Here is a 16,450-nt window from a genome sequence, read left to right on the forward strand (position 1 = left end):
TAACCACACGTGTGTGTGTGTGTGTGTGTGTGTGTGCGCGTGTGTGTGTGAGAGCAGGTCGTTGTGTCACAGCTCTAAGCAGCGCTGTGAGTCTGTGCTGGGGATCGTGGGGCTGCAGTGGCCGGAGGAGTCCGACTGCTCTCAGTTCCCTGAAGAGGACGGCAACGTCACCTGCCTGCTGCCCAACCCTGACGTACACGGTGTGTGTGTGTGTGTGTGTGTGGAAACCACTTCGGGTGTGTGACTGTTTTTGTGTGTTAGTGTGTGTGTGTGAGGGGGATGAGATCTGTGTAACTTCTAATTTAAAGAACACTATCAGAAAAGAACATGAGGTGCCTTGATAAAATGTGTGTGTGTGTGTTGCCGTGGTGACAGAGTGCTCTCCCAGCCACTTCAAGTGCAGATCAGGCAGGTGTGTGTTGGCCTCCAAGCACTGTGACGGGCACACGGACTGTGATGACCACAGTGACGAGGACAACTGTGGTGAGACACACACACACTTAGATACGCACAAACACACACACACCTACACACACACACACACCCAGGTACCCAGACTCACACACGTGTGTGGTTTGTATCCCGTGTGTGTTGCAGGGTGTGTGGAGCGAGGCCTGTGGGCCTGTCCGTCCAGCAGGGTGTGTATCAAACCCTCCATGATCTGTGACGGCTTCCCAGACTGCCCCCTGCTGGAGGACGAGCGCAACTGCTGTGAGTCGCTCTGCCTGGGAGGGGGGTGTTACGAGCCAGGAGGGGTTGTGTTGTAGCTGTGTGTGTTGTTGGTGTGTGTGACTGTGTGTGTGTGTAACTGTGTGTTGCAGCAATGTGCAGTGATAACGAGCTGGCGTGTAACAACCACGAGTGTGTTCACCGTACGCTGTGGTGCGACGGCAGGAAACACTGTTCAGACAGCTCCGACGAGTGGGACTGTGGTGAGAACACACACACACCCATATATACACACACACATTTCTATATACACACAGTCACCCTGAGCCTACACAGAGCCCCCCCCCCCCCCCCCCCCCCGCCCAGTGTCTCTGTCCCCAGATGAGGGCTCCCTGCTGACTGTGTTCAGGACAGCTGTTCACTACCAGGTGTGTGCTGATGAGTGGACACCTGAGCTCAGCGCTCTCACCTGCTCACAGCTGGGTTTAGGGTAAGGTCAGTAGCTAGACACACACACACACAGCTACACACACACCTACTCACACACACACAGAGATGGAAACGTATGCTCACAGAAACAGAGAACCCAGAAACTAAGCTTTATTTGTCCTGCCGACTATTTATTATCTGTGTGTGTATGTTTCGTTCTTGTATGACTGTGTGTGTATGGTGCATGTGTATATGGTGTGTGTGTATGGTGTGTGTGTATGGTGTGTGTGTATATGGTGTGTGTCTCCAGTGCTCCGGTGGCAGTAGAGATGGTTCCAGACCCCCCCGGGGCTCCGCGGCGGCGCTGGCTCCATGTTCACCCAGAGTGGAGCCAGAGGAACGGCTCGGCCCTGCAGGGCCTGCTGGAGAAGAGAGGGTAGGAACTTAGAACCTGCTGGGGAGGAGAGGGTAGGAACCTAGAACCTGCTGGAGGAGAGAGGGTAGGAACCTAGAACCTGCTGGAGAAGAGAGGGTAGGAACCTAGAACCTGCTGGAGGAGAGAGGGTAGGAACCTAGAACCTGCTGGAGGAGAGAGGGTAGGAACCTAGAACCTGCTGGAGGAGAGAGGGTAGGAACCTAGATCCTGCTGGAGAAGAGAGGATAGGAACCTAGAACCTGCTGGAGGAGAGAGGGTAGGAACCTAGAACCTGCTGGAGAAGAGAGGGTAGGAACCTAGAACCTGCTGGAGGAGAGAGGGTAGGAACCTAGAACCTGCTGGAGAAGAGAGGGTAGGAACCTAGAACCTGCTGGAGGAGAGAGGATAGGAACCTACAACCTTCTGGAGGAGAGAGAGAGAGAGGGAGGAGGAGAAGAGGGATCCTGAGTTACTGATGCTTGTCTGCTCTACAGACACTCCTGTCACTCCAGGAGAAGAGTGTCTGTCCTCTGCAGCAGTGAAGGTGAGTTACACGCACACTTACACACTTACACACATACACACACACACCATACACAGACACACACCATACACACACACACCTGGACTGGTAACCCTGGTAACCCTGCGTCTCCCCAGACTGTGGGCGTCGGCCTGCGGGGCGTGTGTACAAGCGTGTGCTGGGGGGGCGCGTGTCCCGGCCGGGACGCTGGCCCTGGCAGTGCTCCCTGCAGAGCGAGCCCAGCGGACACATCTGTGGCTGCGTCCTCATCTCTCCACGATGGGCTCTCACGGTCGCACACTGCTTTCAGGGGTGAGGGAGTGTGTGTGCGCGTGTGAATGTGTGTGTGTCTATTTAATATGTACAACAAAGAAATGTATGTACACTCTAATTTGACTGTGTGTCTGTGGCGTGTGTGTGTGTGTCTCTGTGGTGTGTGTGTGTGTGTGTGTCTGTGGTGTGTGTGTGTCTCTGTGGTGTGTGTGTGTGTCTCTGTGGTGTGTGTGTGTGTCTCTGTGGTGTGTGTGTGTGTGTCTCTGTGGCGTGTGTGTGTGTGTCTGTGGTGTGTGTGTGTGTCTCTGTGGCGTGTGTGTGTGTGTCTGTGGTGTGTGTGTCTGTGGTGTGTGTGTGTGTGTCTCTGTGGTGTGTGTGTGTCTCTGTGGTGTGTGTGTGTGTCTCTGTGGTGTGTGTGTGTGTCTCTGTGGTGTGTGTGTGTGTCTCTGTGGTGTGTGTGTGTGTCTCTGTGGTGTGTGTGTGTGTCTCTGTGGTGTGTGTGTGTCCTAGGAGGGAGAGTGCTGATCAGTGGAAGGTGGTTCTGGGCATCACCAACCTGGACCACCCGTCCCCCCACCGGCAGAGCAGTGGCGTGACGCGCATCATCGCTCACCCCCGCTACAGCCGGGCCGTAGTGGACTATGACATCAGCGTGGTGCAGCTGGCCCGGGCGGTGCAGGTCACCAGCTACGTGCAGCCGGTCTGCCTGCCCCGCCCAGGACAGCTGCCCATCCCAGACACCTACTGCTATATCACAGGCTGGGGACACATGGGCAACCGCAGTGAGTGGAGCACACACACTACACACTGACACCCACGCACGCACACACACACACACACACTGACACACACACACACTACACTGACCACACACACTACATACTGACACACACACACACACTACACACTGACACACACACTACACACTGACACACACTACACACTGACACACACACTACACACTGACACACACACTACACACTGACACACACTACACACTGACACACACACTACACACTGACACACACACATTACACACTGACACACACACACTATAGTCACAAGCCCCCCCCATCTAAAGGCCAGGTGTGCTGTCCCCAGTGCCCTTCAAGCTGCAGGAGGGAGAGGTGAGGATCATCTCCCTGCCTCAGTGCCAGGCCTACTTCGACACCAAGACCATCACCTCACGCATGCTGTGTGCCGGCTACGAGGCAGGCACTGTTGACTCCTGCATGGTGAGTCTGTCTGTCTGCCTGTCTGTCTGTCTGTTTACCTGTTTAGCTGTCTGTCTGTCTGTCTGTCTGCCTGTTTGCCTGCCTGCCTGTCTGTCTGTCTGTCTGTCTGTTTACCTGTCTGTCTGTCTGTCTACCTGTCTGTCTGTTTACCTGTTTACCTGTCTGTCTGTCTCTGTCTCTCAAGAAAGAGTGCTCAAATACTGTGTGTGTGTCTCCAGGGAGACAGCGGAGGGCCCCTGGTGTGTGAGGACCCGTCCGGGGGCCGCTGGCGTCTGTTCGGCCTGACCTCCTGGGGCTCGGTGTGTTTCTCTAAGGTGCTGGGTCCTGGTGTCTACAGCAACGTCACACACTTCACCCAGTGGATCCACAGACAGATCTACCTGCACTCCTTCCAGCTCAACTAGCTCTCTCACACACACACATACACTCTCTGGTATGCGCATCCCCACTCTCCCCCTGCCAACCACGTAGGTGTAGAGTCTGACGAGAAGGACCTTTCTTCTCTACTTCCTGTGTCCCACCGTCGAAGGAGGAAGTGGTGTTTTACTTCCTGTGTGCCACCGTCGAAGGAGGAAGTGGTGTTTTACTTCCTGTGTCCCACCGTCGAAGGAGGAAGTGGTGTTTTACTTCCTGTGTCCCACCGTCAAAGGAGGAAGTGGTGTTTTACTTCCTGTGTCCCACCGTCAAAGGAGGAAGTGGTGTTTTAGGACGGCTTGTTCCACATGTTACCACTGTCTTCGTCTGTTACACACACTCATACACACTCAGAATCAGAATCAGAATGGGATTTATTTGCCTTGAAAGTTTGCACAGACAAGGAATTTGCTTTGGCAGGAAGGTGCATACAATAAACATATAGGGACCTAAAATCTAATGTGTGTGTATGTATTCATACACACACACTCATACACACTCATACACACACACTTAACACACACACACTCATACACACACACTTAACACACACACTCATATACACACTCATAATCAGAATACATGTACTGTATGTACCTAGGGTGTGTGTGTGTGTGTGTGTGTGTGTGTGTGTGTGTGTGTGTGTGTGTGTGTGTGTGTGTGTGCACGCGCTCAGAGGTGCCTATAGCAATCCTTCTCTCCTGTCTTCAGCGATAGTCTGGTCAGAGGCAGGAGGCTGGGATGGGACCTTCTAGAACTCTCCTGGAAGTCTAGAAACGTTCTGTGTAGCTTCAGGGGCAGCTGCTGTTAGACTGTGTCCAGCAGAGGGCAGCTGCTGTTAGACTGCGTGTCCAGCAGAGGGCAGCTGCTGTTAGACTGTGTCCAGCAGAGGGCAGCTGCTGTTAGACTGTGTCCAGCAGAGGGCAGCTGCTGTTAGACTGTGTGTCCAGCAGAGGGCAGCTGTGTTCAGCAGAGCTCCCTTCACATTACTAGTGCTAGTAGAGATGAGTAGAGTTTAGTGTGTGTCTTGTACTGTGGTTTATGTCATTAGTGTACCTGTGTGTGTGTGTTGACACCTGTAAGGTCTGTGTATTCAACATTCCAGAGTAACTGTTTGTGATTTTTCTAAGCCTGTTTTTCTACCTCCGGTGTTTTATATGTGAGGTGTGTTAGAGAGGATAGCTCTCTGCTGTCTGCACTTCTGACCCCCACACACACCACCCTGCAGCAAGAGAGGGAGAGGGAGGGGGAGGAGAGGAGCAGGGGGAGGGGGGGGGGGGGGAGCAGGAGGATGTAGTATACTTTGCTGATCCTTTTAGTGTTTAAAGCCAAACTTTCTATCTTGTATCTCACTAATAAACTTTGTCCACACATCCCCTGATCTCTCTTTCTGTGTGTGTGTGTGTGTGTGTGTGCGTGTGTGCATGTGTGTGCGCGCGCGCGCGTGTGTGTGTGTGCGCGTGTGTGTGTGTGCGCGCGTGTGTGTGTGCGCGTGTGCGTGCATTTGACATTGCTTTGAGCAAGGGCATGGGACTGAATTGTGCTGTGTGTGTGAGACAGACAGGAGGGAGAGAGACAGAGGCTGTCATGAGGTGTAACCATCAGTTCTCTGAAGACAGACAGCAGAGGGGAGGAGGGAGAGAGGGGAGGAGGAGAGAGAGGACTAATCGTGTAATGGTTATATGGATGAAGTTAGAGGGACACGGTGAGAAAGACAAGATGGGGAAGGAGGGGGAGGAAAGTTAAACAAAGATTTTTTTAACAGAAGATAAAGCTTCTCCTCCCGGTCTTTTGCGGACTCGCGTCATTGGTCCGGTAGCTCCGCTCGTGCTGGAGTCATAGTCATCTTTGACAATGACATGAGCCAGACCGCGTGCGCAATGAATACAGCCTAGTTTCACGCGCACTGTCTCCGTATCTGTCTCTACCTCTGCTTCTCTCTGTTACTAACGACGAAGATTGAAAACTCAGCGTGAGATAATGAGTTGGAAAAACAGTTCGAATTTGACCGGGAACTACACCAACCAGTTTGCGCAGCCCGCTTGGCAAGTGGCGATATGGTCGGTTGCTTACAGTATAGTGCTTATAGTGTCAGTATTTGGAAATGTAATCGTTATATGGATCATTCTCGCGCACAAACGTATGCGGACCGTCACCAACTACTTCTTGCTTAACCTGGCTCTCGCGGACGTGTCCATGGCGACGTTCAACACGCTCGTGAACTTTGTGTACGCCGCGCATGGTGACTGGTACTTCGGCCGCGCGTACTGCAAGTTCCACAACTTCTTCCCGGTAACGGCAATGTTTGCCAGCATCCATACAATGACAGCCATCTCCGTAGATCGGTAAGAAAGACAGCACGCTCTCATCAACAATATGTAGGCGTTTGGTCATCCGTGCGGCTTTACGCACGAGCGACGAGCCTTAACCGCTTTTGAGGTTGACGTAATGCTTGAGCCTAAACATGCAATTTTGTGATTATACAGGTGAGAGAAATGAAGAGAATTTGGAAGAGAAAGAGAGGAGGAGAGAGAGTTAAGGAGAGAAGAGAAAGAGTTAGGGAGAGAGAGTTAGGGAGAGGGGAGAGAGAGTTAGGGAGAGAGGAGGGAGAGAGCGTTAAGGAGAGGAGAGAGAGGAGGGAGAGAGAGTTAGGGAGAGGAGAGAGAGCAGGGAGAGAGAGTTAGGGAGAGAGGAGGGAGAGAGAGTTATGGAGAAAGGAGGGAGAGAGGAGAGAGAGAGTTAGGGAGAGGAGAGAGAGAGCAGGGAGAGAGAGTTAGGGAGAGAGGAGGGAGAGAGAGTTAGGGAGAAAGGAGGGAGAGAGGAGAGAGAGAGTTAGGGAGAGGAGAGAGAGAGCAGGGAGAGAGAGTTAGGGAGAGAGTTAGGGAGAAAGGAGGGAGAGAGGAGAGAGAGAGTTAGGGAGAGGAGAGAGAGAGCAGGGAGAGAGAGTTAGGGAGAGAGGAGAGAGAGAGTTAGGGAGAAAGGAGGGAGAGAGGAGAGAGAGAGTTAGGGAGAAAGGAGGGAGAGAGGAGAGAGAGAGAGTTAGGGAGAGGAGAGAGAGAGCAGGGAGAGAGAGTTAGGAGACAAACACACAGACACACTTCCTGACTTGTGTGACTTCCTGACTACACCTCCAGGTACATGGCTATCATCAACCCTCTGAAGCCACGCCTCTCGGCGACGGTAACCGTGGCGGTGATGGTGTGTATCTGGGCGCTGGCGGGGGCGCTGGCGTCTCCGCTGTGTGTGTACTCCACCACGGTGACGCAGCCACACAGAACAGTCTGCTACACCGCCTGGCCCCGAGGAGCTGAGCATGCACTGCTGTCAGTCAAACACACTACACACACCACACTACACACACACCACACTACACACACACCACACTACACACACACCACACTACACACACACCACACTACACACACACCACACTACACACACACACCACACTACACACACACCAGACACACACACCACACCATACACACACCACACTACACACACACCACACTACACACACACCACACTACACACACACACCACACTACACACACACCAGACACACACACCACACCATACACACACCACACTACACACACCACACTACACACACACCACACTACACACACACCACACTACACACACACCACACTACACACACACACCACACTACACACACACCAGACACACACACCACACCATACACACACCACACTACACACACCACACTACACACACCACACTACACACACACCACACTACACACACACCACACTACACACACACACCACACTACACACACACCACACTACACACACACCACACTACACACACACACCACACTACACACACACCAGACACACACACCACACCATACACACACCACACTACACACACCACACTACACACACACCACACTACACACACACCACACTACACACACACCAGACACACACACCACACCATACACACACCACACTACACACACACCACACTACACACACACCACACTACACACACACCACACTACACACACACCAGACACACACACCACACCATACACACACACCACACTACACACACACCACACTACACACACACCAGACACACACACCACACCATACACACCACACTACACACACACCACACTACACACACACCAGACACACACACCACACCGTACACACACACTGTACACACACACACGGTCTGTCTGTCTCCCTGTGTGTGTGTGTGACGTGTCCTGTGCTGGGTAGGTACCACGTGCTGGTGCTGGTGCTGGTGTATGTGCTGCCCCTGCTGGTGATGGGGGTGACCTACAGCCTGGTGGGCAGGAGGCTGTGGGGCGGGGCCATCCCCGGGGACTCTGCTGGCCTCCACTCTGACCAGCTGCACGCCAAGAGGAAGGTACACACACACACACACACACACACACAGAGGAAGGTACACACACACACACACACACACAGAGGAAGGTACACACACACACACACACACAGAGGAAGGTACACACACACACACACACACACAGAGAGGAAGGTACACACACACACACACAGAGAGGAAGGTACACACACACACACACACACACACACACAGAGGAAGGTACACACACACACACACACAGAGGAAAGTACACACACACACACACAGAGAGGAAGGTACACACACACACACACACAGAGGAAGGTACACACACACACACACACAGAGGAAAGTACACGCACACACACACACACACAGAGGAAGGTACACACACACACACACACACAGAGGAAGGTACGCACACACAGAGGAAGGTACGCACACACAGAGGAAGGTACACACACACACACACACAGAGGAAGGTACACACACACACACACACACAGAGGAAGGTACACATACACACACACAGAGGAAGGTACACACACACACACACACACACACACAGAGGAAAGTACACACACACAGAGGAAGGTACACACACACACACACACACACACAGAGGAAAGTACACACACACACAGAGGAAGGTACACACACACAGAGGAAGGTACACACACACACACACAGAGGAAGGTACACACACACACACACACAGAGGAAGGTACACACACACAGAGGAAGGTACACACACACAGAGGAAGGTACACACACACACACACAGAGGAAGGTACACACACACAGAGGAAGGTACACACACACAGAGGAAGGTACACACACACACAGAGGAAGGTACACACACACAGAGGAAGGTACACACACACAGAGGAAGGTACACACACACACAGAGGAAGGTACACACACACAGAGGAAGGTACACACACACAGAGGAAGGTACACACACACAGAGGAAGGTACACACACACAGAGGAAGGTACACACACACAGTCCACAGGAATGATTAGAAACGTGTGTGCGGACGTGTACACATGTGTTTACTCTGTGTGTTTACTGTGTGTGTGTGCTAGGTTGTGAAGATGATGATCATTGTGGTGTTGACGTTCTCTGTGTGTTTACTGTGTGTGTGTGCTAGGTTGTGAAGATGATGATCATTGTGGTGTTGACGTTCTCTGTGTGTTTACTGTGTGTGTGTGCTAGGTTGTGAAGATGATGATCATTGTGGTGTTGACGTTCTCTGTGTGCTGGCTGCCGTACCACCTCTACTTCCTGGTAGTTGGTCTCCGTAGAGACCTGACCAGGAAGAGGGCGGTGCAGCAGGTGTACCTGTCGGTCGTCTGGACGGCCATGAGCTCTGCTATGTACAACCCTGTCATCTACTGCTGCCTCAACCACCGGTACACACACACACACACAACCCTGTCATCTCCACCACCGGTACTCACACACACACACACACACACACAACCCTGTCATCTCCACCACCGGTACACACACACACACACACACACAACCCTGTCATCTACTGCTGCCTCAACCACCGGTACACACACACACACAACCCTGTCATCTCCACCACCGGTACACACACACACACAACCCTGTCATCTCCACCACCGGTACACACACACACACAACCCTGTCATCTCCACCACCGGTACACACACACACAACCCTGTCATCTCCACCACCGGTACACACACACACAACCCTGTCATCTCCACCACCGGTACACACACACAACCCTGTCATCTCCACCACCGGTACACACACACACAACCCTGTCATCTCCACCACCGGTACACACACACACAACCCTGTCATCTCCACCACCGGTACACACACACACAACCCTGTCATCTACTGCTGCTTCCACCACTGGTCGTTTATACACACTCAGAGTGTGATATACAACACTGTGTGTGTGTGTTTGTGTGCAGGTTCCGTGCAGGGTTTAAATGTGTGCTACGCTGGTGTCCCTGCATCTCTCTCTCGGAGCACGACAGGATGGAACTGCTTTCCGCCCGTTGCCACGCAAACCGCCAGAGCAGCATGTACGTTACCAGGATGGAGTCATGTGACCCCGGCGACCGCCGCAGGAAGAGCTCCGCTTCCAGTCGCCATGGCAGCCTGACCAGCGGGCTGTATCACCATGGCAATAGGCTGGTCACCACAGGTGTTGGTCTCCATGGCAACGCCGGTGCCACTACACGAGCAAACCATGGCAACCACAGAGCCTCGGCCTCTTACCTGGAAGTCACCTGAGGGTTTAAACACACAAACTCACACATAAACACACACACACATAAACACACACACATAAACACACTCATACACATAACACACACACACAAACACACTCACACACATAATACACACATACATGCTGGTCGTATGTGAAGTTGTATCCCAGCAAGGTTATCCTCCATCACAAACCAGCAGGGTTATCCTCCATCACAAACCAGCAGGGTTATCCTCCATCACAAACCAGCAGGGTTATCCTCCATCACAAACCAGCAGGGTTATCCTCCATCACAAACCAGCAGGGTTATCCTCCATCACAAACCAGCAGGGTTATCCTCCATCACAAACCAGCAGGGTTATCCTCCATCAAAAACCAGCAGGGTTATCCTCCATCACAAACCAGCAGGGTTATCCTCCATCACAAACCAGCAGGGTTATCCTCCATCACAAACCAGCAGGGTTATCCTCCATCACAAACCAGCAGGGTTATCCTCCATCACAAACCAGCAGGGTTATCCTCCATCACAAACCAGCAGGGTTATCCTCCATCACAAACCAGCAGGGTTAGGGTTGTAACCTTCCATCAAAGCATCTTTCTTATTGCATGCCTTATTGTAAATAGATGAAAGCGTTTTTTTAAGTATCTGTATCTATATAATAACTGTGTTTTACTATCTGTGAATGTGTGTGTGAATCTGTGTGTGTGTAAGTAGATTTTTTATTTGCCTACTATGAACATGATATTACAGCTGTCTGCAATAATAAAGGAATATCACCAAACTAAATCTGATGTTGGATCCTGTGTGTGTATGTATGTCTGTGTGTGTGTGTGTGTGCGTGTGTGTTTGTCTGTGTGTGCGTGTGTGTGTTATGTCTGGTCTGTGTCTGGACGGAGGGTGGCAGAATATTTATAAAAAGAGAAGTGCAGAGCCAAACAAGGCACAATGTCTATGCCCACGGTTAGTGTGTGTGTGTGCTAATGTGTGTGTGCTAATGTGTGTGTGCGCATGTGTGTGTGTGATCCAGAGAGAGTGTCATCTTTGGTTTATGAACCCAGGTTACCTTTTCATGCCAAACATTAACTCTGCCTCTCCATTCTTCCATCTCTCCATCCCTCTCTCCCTCTCTCTGCCACCCCGTGTGGGAGAGAACAAGGCAGAAGGGAAGGATAGAAAGAGAGGAACAGATATCTTCCCTCCTCTCTCTCTCCCCCTCCTCTCTCCCTCTATCTCTCTCTATCTGTCTCTCTATCTCTCCCCCTCCTCTCTCCCTCTACATCTCTCTCTCTCCCCCTCCTCTCTCCCTCTATCTCTCTCTATCTGTCTCTCTTTCTCCTCTCTCTCTCTCTCTCTCTCTCTCTCTCTCTCTCTCTCTCTCTCTCTCTCTCTCTCTCTCTCTCTCTCTCTCTCTCTCTCTCTCTCTCTCTCTCTCTCTCTCTCTCTCTCTCCCTCTCTCTCTCTCTCTCTATCTGTCTCTCTTTCTCCCCTCTCTCTCTCCCTCGATCTGTCTCTCTTCCTCTCCTCTCTCTCTCTCTCTCTCTCTCTCTCTCTCTCTCTCTCTCTCTCTCTCTCTCTCTCCCTCTATCTCTCTCTCTCTCTAGCTGTCTCTCTAGCTGTCTCTCTGTCTCTCTCCCTCCAGTGAGCAGAGGTGCTGTAACGGGGGGGTGGAGGGGGTGCATGGAAAGAGGACTGACACAGGGTGACTAGTACCTTTCTTTCTTAAGTGGAAATATAACATAAATAAAGTTGATATAAAGAGCTCTTCAGAGCTCTCCATGACAAAGTCTCTCTGTCTTCCCCCCCTCTTTCTCTCTCTTGTTCTCTACTTATTTTTCTTTGTATAGGAATATATACACACTGTGTACACACTGCCCACGTAAGTACTCTGTCTCAGACTCTCTCTCACACACACACACACACACACACACACACACACACACACACACCAGGTCAGTGTGGTTGGGGTTGACCAGGGATTGGTCTGTTGTTGATGGTACAGAAGAGAAGCATGTTATTAACCTGTGTGTGTGCGTGTGTGTGGAGGTGGGGGGTTGAGTGTGTCTCTGTCTGTGTGTGTGTGAGTCTGAGGGGGAGAGGGGAGAGAGATAATACCAGGGTTTTACTGAGTTGTCCTGTCACATTGGTAAATGACAGGACAGTCACCTCAGTGACACACACACACACAGCCTCGAGTGGTGTGTGAGTCAGATGAGCTGGTAGCAGTGAGTATCAGCTGCTAACAGAGATCCCAGTTTCTGATGCTCAGAGTCCACGTTGATCAGCCTGTGAGTGATCAGCCTGTGAGTGTGTGCTCCAGGCGGGAGCCTGTCAAGCAGGGATGGAGTTTGAAGGGAGCCAGCCATACTCTCGGATGAAGGAGGGCACAGAAGAGAGAGACACAGGGGTATGTAAACCAGAACTTTCTGGAACACACCCAAACCGTATAGAGCACACCAGAACCTTCTAGAGCACACCAGAACCTTCTAGAACACACAGAACCTTGTAGAACAGACATTACCTTCTTCTCACCAGAGCATTAGAACTCATCCATCCAGCGGTAGTGATCTGAGACTTCTCCCTGTGTTAGTATAGGTCTACATGTTTACTGACACAGAACTCTTTGACTTTGACTTTTGTAAATGAACTTAAAATGTCTAGTACATCAATGTAAACCATTTAGAGCTTGTAGTTGATTGCTGTAAATAATTTAGGACTTGAAGTTTATTTTAAAGTGGGTGTATTGTAAATAAACGTGTTGAAAGGACACTTGTGTTTACATAGACTGGCAGGGAGGCACAGGCGCAAGGCACCATGGGAGATGGAATGCAGTGTGACATCATAAAGGCTGCTTCTGGCTCCACCCCCTGGCTCCCTGCTATCAGATGCTGGCGTCCCTCAGGGCTGCTGGCCAGCATCATCACTGCAGGTAACACCTTCCTCACCAGCATCATCACCAGCAGCATGGGCAAAACCAAGGCTGAAGTGTGTGTGTGCTTATCTGCAGCATGTCTGCTAGCGTTGCTGTTCGGGGTGGTGTGGTCCATCACCCAGAGAGAGTGTCTGCCTGGAGGGAAGCTGTTTGGCATAGTGATCTTGTTCCTCTGTGCTGTGTGTGGAGGAAACCTGGTGGGGATGATCAAGCTGCCCACTCTCCCCCCCTTCCCTCCTCTACTTGGTATGTTCCACAAACTGCACTGGAAAACTGAATGGAAACACCATTTGAGAACCAATGTTCTGAATTGTGTGTATGTGTGTGTGACAGGGATGTTGCTGGCTGGATTAGTGCTGCGTAATGTTCCCTATGTAACTGATGCGGTGTACATCGACCAAACATGGTCTGCTGCTCTGAGGAACATCGCACTGGCCATCATATTGACCCGTGCTGGACTAGGACTGAACCCTACGGTATTACAAATATAAATACTTCACACACACAGACCACTTCCAAACGGAGGCCTAAACAACGATGAGGACCAGTTCTGAGTGTGTGTGTTTGTGTGTAGGCTCTGCGGAGGCTGAAAGCGGTGTGTTTGCGTGTGGCAGTAGGACCCTGTACAGTGGAGGCCTGCACAGTTGCAGTGGTGTCTCACTTCCTCATGGGGCTCCCCTGGGTATGGGGCTTCATCCTGGGGTGAGTCAAGTCTGGCTCTTGTTTAGGACTGAACTTCACCAAGTTCTGTCCTTGTGTCTCCAGGTGTGTTCTGTCCCTGTGTCTCCAGGTGTGTTCTGTGCCCTTTGTCTCCAGGTGTGTTCTGTCCCTTTGTCTTCAGGTGTGTTCTGTCCCTGTGTGTCCAGGTTTGTCCCCTGTGTCTCCAGGTGTGTTCTGTCCCCTGTGTCTCCAGGTGTGTTCTGTCCCTGTGTGTCAAGGTTTGTCCCCTGTGTCTCCAGGTGTGTTCTGTCCCCTGTGTCTCCAGGTGTGTTCTGTCCCCTGTGTCTCCAGGTGTGTTCTGTCCCCTGTGTCTCCAGGTGTGTTCTGTCCCCTGTGTCTCCAGGTTTGTCCTGAGCGCTGTGTCTCCAGGTGTGTTCTGTCCCCTGTGTCTCCAGGTGTGTTCTGTCCCCTGTGTCTCCAGGTTTGTCCTGAGCGCTGTGTCTCCAGCGGTGGTGGTTCCCTCCATGTTGCTCTTACAGAAGGATGGTTATGGGGTGCAGAAGGGCATCCCCACCCTCCTGATGGCTGCTGGGAGTTTGGACGATGTCCTGGCCATCACTGGCTTCACCACCTGCCTGGGTGTGGCTTTTGCTTCAGGTAACACACACACACCTACACACACACACCTACACACCTACACACACACACACAGTGGCCACTCTGCAGCATTGCTGACATTGTTATCGTGGCCTCTATCTCCCCCTGCAGGATCGGCGTGGTATAACATGGGTTATGGTGTGCTGGAGGTGCTTGGGGGCTCGGCTGCAGGGGCAATCCTAGGAGTCTTCCTACAGCTCTTCCCCAGCAAAGACCAGGTATGGGTCTGCACAGTGTGAGGGAGTGAGATTGTGGTTAGACCTACATGGTGTTAGCACCACACTGGGAACAAACCTTCTCTCTCTCTCTCTCTCTCTCTCTCTCTCTCTCTCTCTCTCTCTCTCTCTCTCTCTCTCTCTCTCTCTCTCTCTCTCTCTCTCTCTCTCTCTCTCTCTCTCTCTCTCTCTCTCTCTCTCTCTCTCTCTCTGTCTCTCTCTCTGTCTCTGTGTGCAGGAGGACTTGGTGTTGAGGCGCTGCGTGATGCTGTTGGGTCTGTCTGTCTGCGCCGTGTTCGGCAGCAGAGTGGTGGGCTTCCCTGGAGCTGGGGGGCTGTGTACCCTGGTCATGGCCTTCCTGGCAGCCCTGGGCTGGGGGGGGGACAAGGTGAGCGTGGTGGCTATCAGGACCAGGGCCTATGCTTCAGTCATCAAGTGTGTTTCTCAGATGTGTGTGTCCTCTACCCAGGCCCCAGTAGCAGCGATGGTGGGGAGAGCGTGGGATATCTTCCAGCCTCTGCTGTTTGGACTGATCGGAGCAGAGATCACCGTGTCCACTCTGGACCCCAACACTGTGGGTAAGACATGTTACCTTCACTACAAGCACATCTCATGTGGAGGAGGAACAAGGCTGATGACCTCTGTCTCCAGGCTTGGGGATGGCCTGTCTCTGTACAGGCCTGCTGGTTCGCCTTCTGGCTACCTTCCTCCTGGTTCACTTTGGAGGGTTCACCCTGAAGGAGAAGATCTTCATCTCTGTGGCCTGGCTTCCCAAAGCTACTGTCCAGGTAAGAGTGTGTGTGTGTGTGTTTAACTTAAACAAGCAGAAAGGAAGGTGGGGAAGCTAAACTAAGTTTGTAAGGCTACATTTATCTGACCGTGTGTGTGTGTGTGTGTGTTCCAGGCAGCCATAGGCTCCGCTGCCCTGGATATGGCTCGTGTGGAGGGAGACGAGGTTCTGGTGAAGTTGGGTCTGGATGTTCTGACGGTGGCGGTTCTGGCCATCCTCACCACAGCTCCTGTTGGAGCGCTGGGGATCGGACTGGCTGGACCCAGACTGCTGCACAGACACACTGAGGGTGAGGACTACACACACACTCACACAAACACACACACACACACATACACACACACACATTGTCAGGTGTGTAACTCTGGTCTTTCTGTCAGGCACTCAGGAAGACGCCCCAGGAGTGTCTGAGGACCCCGCTGCTGAGGGGATGGAACCGGCAGAGAGCAGGATGTGAAATCAGCATATCAGAGACCAGGAGTGGTTTGAAGTCACATGATATTTGGGACTTGGTAGTTCTAGTGAAGCTGTAGTTTTTCCTGTCTCCAGCCACCTTAACCAGGAATCAGGATGTGTTCCATCGCTGCTCTGGATGGACAAAGCTGGACAGAGAAT

The 16,450-nt window shown here is 52.0% G+C and overlaps 3 protein-coding genes across 3 annotated transcripts in view; all 3 read left to right on the top strand.

Moving 5' to 3' along the window:
- corin (corin, serine peptidase) overlaps window positions 1-5,210 on the top strand; it is a 15,080-nt gene extending 9,870 nt beyond the window's left edge. Inside the window, 11 exon segments of the mRNA XM_067261728.1 lie at window positions 58-200; window positions 376-483; window positions 598-711; window positions 822-932; window positions 1,036-1,159; window positions 1,409-1,534; window positions 2,008-2,057; window positions 2,174-2,348; window positions 2,820-3,091; window positions 3,411-3,544; window positions 3,763-5,210. Coding sequence (XP_067117829.1) covers window positions 58-200; window positions 376-483; window positions 598-711; window positions 822-932; window positions 1,036-1,159; window positions 1,409-1,534; window positions 2,008-2,057; window positions 2,174-2,348; window positions 2,820-3,091; window positions 3,411-3,544; window positions 3,763-3,948 — 1,543 coding nt within the window. The 3' untranslated portion in view covers window positions 3,949-5,210.
- Window positions 5,211-5,928: 718 nt separating this feature from the next.
- LOC136967493 (neuromedin-K receptor) lies at window positions 5,929-10,672 on the top strand. The gene is made up of 5 exons (XM_067261298.1): window positions 5,929-6,303; window positions 7,093-7,281; window positions 8,215-8,365; window positions 9,542-9,738; window positions 10,282-10,672. Exons 1-5 carry the CDS (start codon window positions 5,939-5,941, stop codon window positions 10,604-10,606), a joined length of 1,227 nt encoding a protein of 408 aa, XP_067117399.1. The 5' UTR covers window positions 5,929-5,938; the 3' UTR covers window positions 10,607-10,672.
- Window positions 10,673-13,588: 2,916 nt separating this feature from the next.
- LOC136967494 (sodium/hydrogen exchanger 9B2-like) lies at window positions 13,589-16,292 on the top strand. The gene is made up of 10 exons (XM_067261299.1): window positions 13,589-13,759; window positions 13,847-13,989; window positions 14,088-14,215; window positions 14,655-14,830; window positions 14,942-15,048; window positions 15,284-15,433; window positions 15,515-15,623; window positions 15,697-15,833; window positions 15,950-16,124; window positions 16,216-16,292. The coding sequence occupies exons 1-10, from the start codon at window positions 13,717-13,719 to the stop codon at window positions 16,290-16,292; spliced, it is 1,245 nt and encodes a 414-aa protein (XP_067117400.1). The 5' UTR covers window positions 13,589-13,716.
- The last annotated feature ends 158 nt before the right edge of the window (window positions 16,293-16,450 follow it).

The sequence above is a fragment of the Osmerus mordax genome, chromosome 23 (genome assembly GCF_038355195.1).
Source record: "Osmerus mordax isolate fOsmMor3 chromosome 23, fOsmMor3.pri, whole genome shotgun sequence".
In the NCBI taxonomy this organism is placed as follows: Eukaryota; Metazoa; Chordata; class Actinopteri; order Osmeriformes; family Osmeridae; genus Osmerus; species Osmerus mordax.

Bases quoted from the DNA above. Each gene is read 5' to 3' on its own strand.
- LOC136967493 (XM_067261298.1), top strand. From the start codon at position 5,939: ATGAGTTGGAAAAACAGTTCGAATTTGACCGGGAACTACACCAACCAG. The intron at 6,304-7,092 runs GTAAGAAAGACA...CTACACCTCCAG, and splicing joins ACAGCCATCTCCGTAGATCG to GTACATGGCTATCATCAACC. The intron at 7,282-8,214 runs GTCAGTCAAACA...TGTGCTGGGTAG, and splicing joins GGAGCTGAGCATGCACTGCT to GTACCACGTGCTGGTGCTGG.
- LOC136967494 (XM_067261299.1), top strand. From the start codon at position 13,717: ATGATCAAGCTGCCCACTCTCCCCCCCTTCCCTCCTCTACTTG. The intron at 13,760-13,846 runs GTATGTTCCACA...TGTGTGTGACAG, and splicing joins CCCCTTCCCTCCTCTACTTG to GGATGTTGCTGGCTGGATTA. The intron at 15,434-15,514 runs GTGAGCGTGGTG...TCCTCTACCCAG, and splicing joins TGGGCTGGGGGGGGGACAAG to GCCCCAGTAGCAGCGATGGT.